The sequence below is a fragment of the Trematomus bernacchii genome, unplaced genomic scaffold (assembly GCF_902827165.1).
Source record: "Trematomus bernacchii unplaced genomic scaffold, fTreBer1.1, whole genome shotgun sequence".
Lineage (NCBI taxonomy): Eukaryota > Metazoa > Chordata > Actinopteri > Perciformes > Nototheniidae > Trematomus > Trematomus bernacchii.
This window is the reverse complement of record NW_022987732.1, coordinates 921900-932726: the sequence shown is the minus strand read 5'-3', so window position 1 is coordinate 932726 and position 10827 is coordinate 921900. Positions and strand designations below refer to the sequence as shown.

The 10827-nt window shown below is 38.7% G+C and overlaps 1 protein-coding gene across 1 annotated transcript in view; it reads right to left on the bottom strand.

Moving 5' to 3' along the window:
- The window catches only part of LOC117494763 (homocysteine-responsive endoplasmic reticulum-resident ubiquitin-like domain member 2 protein), a 16417-nt gene extending 7649 nt beyond the window's left edge, over positions 1-8768 (bottom strand). Inside the window, 5 exon segments of the mRNA XM_034145722.1 lie at positions 796-860; positions 863-902; positions 2617-2694; positions 6607-6967; positions 8660-8768. Coding sequence (XP_034001613.1) covers positions 796-860; positions 863-902; positions 2617-2694; positions 6607-6753 — 330 coding nt within the window. The 5' untranslated portion in view covers positions 6754-6967; positions 8660-8768.
- Positions 8769-10827: the final 2059 nt, after the last annotated feature.

Here is a 10827-nt window from a genome sequence, read left to right as displayed (position 1 = left end):
TGCTCTGCATGAATGAGGTGTGAAGACTCGTAGCATGAAAGCACTTTGAGGGGTCGAAAAGACCTGATAAAGCTCTATAAAAGTACAGTCCATTTACCGTTAAAAAACGTCTCTTATAGTCAAAATCTGTTTGTTTTTTTAAAGGCCAAGTTTTGCCCGCCGTCTAATTCTTCTCAAGTGAAAAGACAGGAATCCACCACCACGCGCCGGTTGGATGAGGGATGTAATGACACACTTACAATATTAAAGAGCTGAGATATCGTAAATTATTTTTAACAAAATCCCCCTGTGCCAGTCTGACTGCATAAAGCCCCCTGTTCCCTTTTATTTATCTAATTAAATGTGTATTATTTATTGATTTGGGTGGGTGTATGTATATGTGCATATTAAATGTACCGTAATTGGTATATAATTATTAATTGTAGTATAAATGTATTGCTATTGATGTACGTACGATTCTTTGTATCTATACATCTGCATCTGCTCTGTTCTCTGCTCAGTATAATTGCAAAATCATAAAACAGTTGAGAAAAAAAGGTGACGTTTACATTTTCTTAAGGTTTAAAACAAACAGGATTTTGAAGATAGGGTTTATCTGAGTTCAATCCTGCCAACACAGAGCTCTAAATCAACACGGTTCAGCAGCAGCTTCATGGATGTTTGTCTAAGGATAAACAACACTGCTAACAAGCCTCGACTTTCACACACATTGTTTGAGCCCTATAAGAAAGGTGTCTGTCTGTCTGTCTGTCTGTCTGTCTGTCTGTCTGTGTGTGTGTGTGTGTGTGCACTCACGCTGGAGTCAGGAGCAGAAGAGTTGGCCGTGGAGGGGCTGCGTGGGGAGGGCGAGGCGGGGGGGTGTGAGAGGCACACACCAGGTGCATCATGTGGTATTCATCCTGCTGCAGGTCGACATGGTCAGGGCACGAGAGGAGGATTGGGAGGAGGGAGGAGGAGGAAGAGGAAAGATCAGAGAGAAGGATTAGTATGGAAGCGTCCAGAATCAGACACAACACTCCTCCTTTGTTGGTCAAACACATCCGAACAGCTTTCGTTCCTTGGCAGACGGTTTCATTTCCCCCACAGACTCAGAGACACGTGACTTCTGTTCCAAGCTCCTCTAATGTGTCAGCTATTCTGTCAGACATGATTTTTAAATGTATATTTTGGACAAGCTATTTGATTCTTTAGGGCAGTGGTTCTCAAATGGGGGTACGCGGACCCCTAGGGGTACGTTGGAGTACTGCAGGGGGTACGTGAGATTTATTTTATGTTAATAAACAAAAAAACAACATAAGTAATGCATTTAAACAAACTACTAATAGTAGATGAACTACTTTATTCAAAAGTTTACAGTAATTCTGGATATAAAATGGGAAAAAACGGGGTGCTCTCTTTTCCTCTCCCTCTAATGACAGCCGGTCAGTCTCGTACAGCTCGCTGAACCTGTACTAAGTGACCCGACAGTAAAGAATAAATATATGTATAACTAGTTTAGCTTGTTCCAGAGTAGATAAACTAGCTAGGTGTGTTAGGTCTAACTCTTACGGAGCGTCCACACAGCAGCGTTAAAAAAATCTTGGAGGTGGGCGTATCTGAAGCTTGGGGATTTTTTGCGAGCAACGCGACCAACAACCAATCACATGAATCTCCCGCCCCCGACATACGAAGCAAAAAAGCCCGAAGTAAACTGGATATAAACTCCCCAAACAGGCGAAAACATACCACTGTCTCTGCCACCTCCCTCCATGCCTGGCTCCTCCGGTTTGTATCCCGGTAGGTAAATAGGGACTGGTCATAAAGCACCGGGTGATTCCCTACCGCTATAATTAATTTCTCCTCTATTTTTTGGAATATGAGGAAATGACCTGCGGTTTGCCATGAATTTAGTGATGGATTGTAAACATTTGAAATGTAGCATTTAAGTGTTTCTCAGTTACAATGTTGTTGTTTAATAAATCAGACACTGATGGTGCAGCACTGTACTGTACCTCTTTATATAGACATTTTTTCCCTACAAATTGTTTTGCGCTGATCAGGGGGTACGTGGCTGAATTTGTACATTATTGAAAAAAGTTTGAGAACCACTGCTTTAGGGCATATTTCGATTCAAAACAATTCTTAATTTAAAATCTATTCGGGATTTTTGAAAAGTTATTATTATTTTTCATTTGTCATGATATCAAGAAAAACTAATTCAAACAACTGGTAAGCTGAGGCTAGCTGTCTTTTTATTTCTTAAAAACTTGACCATTTCAAAATTACATTGAAGAAAAAACTGCTTGCCACAACTTCCATATGGTGTTTAGGATTAATGTTTACAAGTAGCAATATCTAGACTCTTCTGGAAAAAAGAATGTTTCAAAAATCTTGGATAATAATCTTATATCAATATTGTTTTCCCCATCCCTCATTTGATGTCATTTTACAGACAAAAACATGACTGATGACCATGACAATAACCGTTAAGAAACATTTAAAGAACTAAAAACATTTTGGGGGACATTGGGCAAATATATTTGGGTGAGCTGCAAAACTATTGAATTCATCTCCCTGCAAAAGGTTGCATCCATAAGTTGACCTGCAGGAAACACATCAGATCTCAGCAGCTCTTACCTTTCTGAGCACGTCTTTGAGCTGCAGGTGGTCTTGCAGGAGTCTTCCTGAGTAAACCAGCCGCTGGTCTTTGGACAGCTGCAACACAAACAACATGAGTGGTGAGACTAAGGAATACAAAGTGCATTTAGGTCACTGTCCCTTCTATCATTTCCACATAACAATCCTTTCTTCACATGTAACCAGATAAGGGTGGTTCTGCCGTGTAGAAAAAAGGCCTGAGAGTAAAAACCTCAAATACAACAAATGTTCAGAGTGTCTCCAAGCTCATAATAAAGCCTTGAGTAAAACCCTGCTCTGTTCTCTGCAGATAATGTACATTTGAAGGTGACAATTTCATGAGAAGCAGGACAAACTCCATGTGCCGATGAATATCAAGTTATATGATCATCAGCATCAGAACTGCTTCAACATGGAGGGTTTTGTGAGGTCCAAAATGTCTCCGTGTCATCGCTGATGGAGAGTAGAGAGCCTTTTGAAACCAAAACATGTTCATCTCTTATGTTTCTGTTTGCAGCTGTGTGAGGGAGAGGTTGTTGCTGTGTGGAGGTTGTAACATGATATGAGGCACGTTTGAATTACATTAGCTGAGAAAGAGATTCGATTTCAAATTTGACAAAAGCACGCCCAGTTTACACAATCATCATCTCTGTGCTTCACAAGGCTCTGTGCTGCATGTCACTTTCCAAAGGACACTTTCCCACGATAGCAAACAAATACAAATTAATGATTGTATTAAGGTGCGTTGGCTTTTATCATCAATAAGCTCCTTTCTCCTTTGCAGCACCATCTGATTATTTTGACACAAACAAACTAGTTGGGGCTCAAACCTTCGCTGACATTTGAACACCTGTTACTTGTTGCTAGGGTGTCAAAGCTTTGTATCTGTGTCTTCTTGTTATGATGACAAAATGAAACAGAAACACCTTTAAAGGGTGGGGTTTTCCAGACTGTTGCAATACAGAAATGACACTTTCTTAGAGAGATTTAACAGGTTTCATTTATTTACGGTAGAAACATACTGTATATGTCAAAAGGTGTGCATTTGATGAATCATTACCTAAAGAGGATAATATTTTTTAAATAATGTGTGAGCAGGAGGCCCAACAAACCAACACAAAGCACCTGTGAACGACCTCTACACAGTCGTCACTGAGAATAAAGACAGCAGCATTGTGTTGAGTGTTACCGATTGTTTGGAACCTTCTGAGCGTACAGGAAGTGGATTATGCTGCAGGACTGGTTTGAAAAGTATTTTTCCTCACAGTAAAACAACAGCTGAGTTTAGAGCTGACATGGTGAGTGATGTACTCAGAAGATTAACAGCATGCTAACATTTTCAAGAAAATAGGACATCTCTGTTTGGTTCCAGCATTAAAATGTGAGAAATGTTATGTTCTCCTTGTCTAACATTATTGTGAATAAAATATCTGTTGGTTTTGGACTGCTGGACAGAAGGCAAAACAATACATTTGAAGAACTTTAACTAACTAAATGTGTTGCATTGGTTTAACTGTTTTGGAGAATAGCCGTTTAATCAATCAATTGAGAAACTGAATATAAATGAATTAATAAAACGTAATTATTAGTCAGTAATGGGTATCCAGAATAAGTTGTTAAGAGAACCTGTTCCTAGTTGTCCATTTACTTCAAATCACATGCACCCTCTTACATTAGACACGCACCCTCATACCACAGTGCCAATTTTCCCCGTAAAATGTTTAAGTGATGCCAGAAAACAATATTTCTGTTCGTCAAAAACGGTTTAATTACTCCAAAAACATTAAAATGTCAAATAAACCATCAGACGGCATAGACAGCTTTGTTTTTACGGAGCTTGTACTGTTATGGCAGAATGTTTATCACAGCGTATTTCTGGTATATTCATTAATGTCACATGGTATTAAGCAACAGTATAGTGGACTGTGTGGTGTTCATTTGGTTTGCTGGAAAATGGCCCATATATAGGCAACCAGCTGAAACTCTTCACCAGCAGTTGTATACATTGGGATGTGTGGTAGCTGCTAAATAAGGTCATGAACTCTGGGATCATGTAGAACTCAGAGGTTGCAACATGTATGACTGTATAAGGTTGGAACATCTCTGCCACGTATGCTGTTTCAAGTGTATGTTCGTGTGTGTTTTGCATGCATAACACATGAGATCTTTCTGTTCGTGGGAGCATTTCTGCATTGGTTGCTGTTGAAGCAAGGTAATGTTTCCCCATTGTTGTTTGGTGGTGCGCAACTAAATAATAATGATTAATCTCAACTATTTCTGTGTTTGTGTTTCATTGATTCCTCTCTGTTTCATTCTTTCCTGTTGTGTGAGTGCTGGATCGCCACAACAGTACGTTGCGTTGTTGTTTACGTCCGCGGCGCCATCTTGTATACGGGCGTCATTGATATATCTTATATACAAGATAGCGCCACAGTATTGCTCTCATACTATCTTTTTCTAGAAAAAACCCTGTAGCTTTAATTCCTCTAACTTGTTTATTAAAATGATATAAGGCCATTTTGTCTTTTTGACTAAGGAAACCTCAATGAAAAACTAACGCTTTCACGCTACGAATATTCTACTCCATTTCATTAAGATGAGTTATGCTGCGTTCACACCGGACGCGATGCGATGTTTGGGGGCGGCGCGATTACATGTAAAGTCAATGCAGAGGCGCGGACAGACGCGAATTCGCTCCGACGGCGCGCATGAAGCGGTGGATGCGGCGCGAATCACGCGATTGAGGCGATTGAACGGTGCCGCGTTAAACGCGAGAGTTCAATTTTTTCAACTCGAGCGTCAAATTCACGTGACGCGTTCTCGCGGAAGCCAATCAGCGGTGAGGATCTCAGCCTGCCGTCACTGACGTTCAACCACACAACATCAGCCGTTAGCTGTTAGCAGTTAGCACACAGAGCTCACAGCTCCTCATATATGTTCAGAAACTGGACAAAAGTTAAACAAGTACAAACCACAGACTGTCTGTGTCATGGAGAATACAGTCGCTGCTTTATTTATGTCTGTAGGCCGTTGTTATGAGTGTGGAATGAGCATATACAACGTTAGCTTAGCCTGGTCGACCCGATCTTCATTCAGAAAACAAGCATTTTAAAAGGTTTTTCGCCTGCCGTCTGTCTGCAGACTTGTCAAAGCATTAATTCATGGTTTTTACTAACCGGTATCAGTATGTTGTTACTTCGGCATCATTTAGAAACGTGTATTACAATTTAATCACGGTAAAATATGTTCATTTGTTGTAGTTGTAGCTCCCGAGCCAGCGCGTCTTGTTTGAATGATGCGAGTAAACACAGCTGGCAGCCGCGGTGAAACTCCAGCGTTTAGAGCGATGCGATAGGAGCGATTAGAGCGAAGCGAATAGTCGCATCGCGTCCGGTGTGAACGCAGCATTAGACTGATCTGAAGATGCAGCCAGTGCTGATAATCAAAGTAGGTTAATGCTAATAAACGTGTATGAACCCTTTTCAACCTAAGGAATCAATAAGGCAATCAGTATTATTAAAATCTTATCAATGCACATCACTATTTGGGACATTTTAGTCAGAGCCATCTAGTTTTATGTCCACCTAAACATAATCAATAAAATAATTCTAAGGGGTCACTCTGGGTACATGAGCCAGATTAAACTGTTCTTAAGACACGAAGATAAGACCTTACTAAAACAATTTCTAAGAAGAAACCACAAACACGGAGCAATTGGGGTTTTCTATTTCGTTGTGTTTTAAAATGTTCGTGTATGAGAGCTTTTCAGTCTGTGGCTAGAAGTATGGTTTTATTGTCTCGTGCTTTTACATTTGTTTTTTTGTCCTATCGGTTTTGTCTAAATGTATTTATGCTGCTATTTATAAATGTATTGATGTACAGCACTTTGGTCAACTCTGTGGTTTTTAAATGTGCTATATAAATAAAGTTGGATTGGATTGGAGCTAGAAGTACACCAAAGGAAACCAGAGAAGGTGGAGAGCTACTCACCGGCTTGCTGGGGTACACGTTGGAGATGTGAGTCTTCAGCCTCTCCACGGTCCAGTTGAGGAAGCAGTTTATGGTCTGGTCTTCATACTTCTGGTTGGGGGCCTTGAGGACCAGGGTCACAGGACTATCAACTGCCCAGGAGTCCATGGCTCATATTACTAGCAGGCTCTGAAGAACCTGAGCTTAGTGTTTCAACTCAGGACTGACCTGAGGAGGAAGGGACTTCAAATCCTCTCCATGCTGGACTCAGCTAAATCACGCCTCAAACTGTCCCTGCAAACAGAGGTGGGGGGGTTTCCATCTACAACATCTCCGTACGAGAAGTTGGTGGAATTCTTCCGTGGTGTTAGTTCTTTGATTTCTGGTAAAAAAAGAAAAGAGGAAGAGTCTGAGTGCCTGAGCTGTGGAGGAGGTATTTCATACAGGATCAAATGATCACATTAAAACAACATGTATTTAAATCTAAACAATCTGTCAGTTGTTATACCCTGGTCCTGATAGAAACTAAATCTTATCTTATTTCAGCTATGTTTTTTTATGAATTCAACGGCACAAAGGAATACACTCGTATAAATAACTTAAGAGGCTGTAGTTTGAATCAACACCTCTTTAAACCGAGTGTAATGACGGCTTAACTTATTGCAGGGTTGTTTCTATATGGAAAAAACCACAATGTTGTTGTCTAATAAAGTGTCCGTCTGTCTCTGAATACCCTCCAGTTGGCACAACATGTCTGTGGCACTAAAAAATATTTTAATGAAGACATGCAATTTTAAAAAGTGGTTATTCAAGTTATATCTTAAAACAACTTGGCCTCTTATAAATGTGTGTGTTTTACTAAAAAAGTATGTTTAACAAAAAAACATGTGTGTACTATCTTTCAGATAATAAAAACTGTTCCTTGGCAAAAACATATCGACATAGTGTTATGATACAAATAGGAGGATTCCAAAGAGTCTCACCTTTACATATTAACCTGACAGAACAAGCGGTAACTAGTTAAGATAAGCATGGAGGAGGCTGCTCAGAAGATTCTAGTTTAGTTCATAATATGATGCACTTCTGTAGTTTGTAGGCAAAAACTAGATGGAAAAAGTGCTCAGATCTTGTACTTAAGTAAAAGTAGAAGTACCTGAGTGTAGAAATACTCTGTTACAGTAAAAGTCCTGCATTCAAAATGTTACTCAAGTAAAAGTAGAAAAGTATTATCATCAGAAATTACTTAAAGTATCAAAAATGAAAGTAGTCATTGTGCAGATTGGTCCATTTCAGAATAATATATATGATATGTTTTTATAATGATTGATCATTAAAGTGTTATCAAGCTGGTAAAGGTGGCAGCTAGTTGTAATGACTTTGTATACTGCAGGGTAGCTTGTGGATTTACTCCAGGTGGAACCAACGTGTGATTTAAGTGATGATTATATTAAACTTCATTAATCCAATCTACAAAGTAACTTAAGGAGTACAAGTACACGATTTACCTCTGAATTGTAGTGGGGTAGAAGTACAAAGTATCAAAACATGGGAAATACTCAAGTAAAGTACCTCAACATTTTTACTTAAGTAAAGTACTTGAGTACATATAGTTAGTTAATTTACACCAGTGGCAAAAACATTGAAGCATAAAAAACCGCGTATAAAGTTGGAGTTTCATTTTGACTTCCTGACACCTGACATGTTGCGTCATCTTTACAGAACACTGTCAAAACAATGAACTAACTATAAATCATCCCGAGCCCGACGCAAACTGAACCCGGGGATTATATCATAATACACTGTTAACCAATGCTACTCTAGTGTTCACAAAGCAACAAACACAGTCATTCCTAGCTTTAAAAGCCAAGTAGTCACTCCTGTTTAGGTTTTTGACCCTTCGTGAAAGCAGGAGAAAGTGTTAGCTTGTTGGCTAACACGTTAGCTTAGGTGTTGCTAGGTAGAACATTCGGTTGGCGTTGCTAACCGTTGGCCGCGGGTGAAAACACATTTAACGGTATTAGTTTAATGACATGAAGACGGTCTATAAGTATCAGAAAGAGGTTTATTATCATACCTGTTTTTTACTCTGGCTGCGTTACCGGTCGTCTCTTCGTCCCAGCTCCCTTGTTGTTGTAATGTCGGGTGTGAGACCGGAAGCCACGACATCATCTTTCCTCACAACAGCTGATCAGGGAAAACAATCCAGAGTAAAGAAAGATCTTTAAGTAAAAGTAGCAATACTACACTGTAAAATACTCTGTTACAAGTACAAGTCCTGGTTTAACCCATAAGAACCCGGACCCATTTCTACTTTTGGGGAAATTAAGAGGAACATAATTTAGACTAAATAGACCACCTAAAACACAAGAAAACCCCCCTAGTGTCAAATATCTGCAATGTGACATATATGTCACATTGGGCTTTAATGGTAAAACACTCTTATTTATACTTAATTAATGAGGATGATTTTTTGGTTATTAAATTAGTTTGAACATTCTTTGAATTGAAGAATAAAGAATAATATTAACTAAATATAATTGAATCCAGCTAAATTAACTGAGCAGATCATAATCATATTTATAATTGTGCATATATGTCACTCCGGGTTTACTGTGAAAGTGTAGGGTTTAAAGTCCCGATGGTGAAACCAGTGTCACAGCGATATTTATCTCATTTGTTTCATATCAATTTGATCAAGAAATGTTTCCACAACAGGTTAAATGTAATAAAGGACATGTTATGTAAGCATTTTAATTCTTAAATGGCTTGAATTTTACCTTTAGCAACAACAACAAAAGCTTTTGAAATGTAGCTAGTTCTGTCACATGTGTTAGTCTGGCACATGGACATCTTGGACATGTTGTTATGGGAACACAAAATCACATGACCTCGACCAGACCCACCAGACTGTTCAGGGTGTGTCACTTGGGGACTTCATGAGATAAGATAAAAGCAAAAGCTGTATAAGGAACTTTCCAGAACATTTAAAGTGCATGTGACACCCGTGTCACGTTGGGTCCGTACTGGTTGATTTATTAGTCCTATATTTTAATGCATTACCTGCAAAGTTGCTAGTAACGGCATTTGTTAAAAAAAAAATCTAGTGGAATAAAATGTACAAAATTGCCTCCAAAATTAAGTAAAGTAAAACTATAAAGTAGCATAACATGACAATACTCAAGGGGAAGTACAAGTACCCTCAAAACTGTACTTAAGTACAGTACTTGATTAAACGTACTTAGTTACTTTACACGCTGGAGGTGGAGAAAGTATGTACAAATCCTCTGCAACAACAAGAAAGTAAAAGTCCTGCATTTTTTATCTTCATATTGTAGAATTTAAAAAAATGCAACGAGACTTTAAAACAATTCATATCATTCAAGTTATTACCCTGATCAATAACCTTGTTTTAAGCATTAATACCTTTATTATGACATCACTGTATTTGTTGTAATAAACATGTTTTTACATATTTGTTGTTGTTATAAATTGAGTTGCATCTTTTGACTTAAACTTCCTACCTTTTTTCAACATTTGATTCCATTTTATGTTTTTATTTAATGCGTTCAAAATGGTCACAAAACCTGATTTTGATAACGTCATGACTTTACTTTCAATAGGATAATATTTTCAACATCGTAGCTGGACATTTCTTTAAGAGAGAAAAACACAATTATATAGGAAAAAACCTAAAAACACAAAAAAAAAAGGGAAAAGTACAATCTTCGTATAAGACAAGCTCCAGTGACTAGTTGTTTTTTTTGTTTTACTTTATTGAGATGGTACAATGTTTTCATTGTCAAAAGAACGGCAGTATAGTAAAGTGACAGTATTTTGCACACACTTCAATGTATCCAGAAGTGTTTCAAAGGCATGCTTAACTGTACACAGGTTTTTTAAGTAATACATTTTTCCATTTACAGATTTTCAGGTAGCCTTCCAGCCACACTCCCAGTTCTCCTAAATGTTTTTGGTTACAGCTTCAGTTTCGGAGCACCTCCTTGGTCAGCTGTTTACTGTAGCGGTGATCTTCCAGTGTCCAGGCTTCCATCCCAGCAGAAAGCGATGAAAATCTGTCCAGGCATAAACAAACATCTCCCTCCACTCCGTCTCCAGGGCAGCAAAGTCACATCTTTTTTCACAGATTGCTTCAGTTCACTAAAATAGTAGTCCAGCAGGCTGGTACCCTCTTTTCACACTGCTTCTCCTCCATGCAGCTTCCTAAAAAATACACAACGTCCT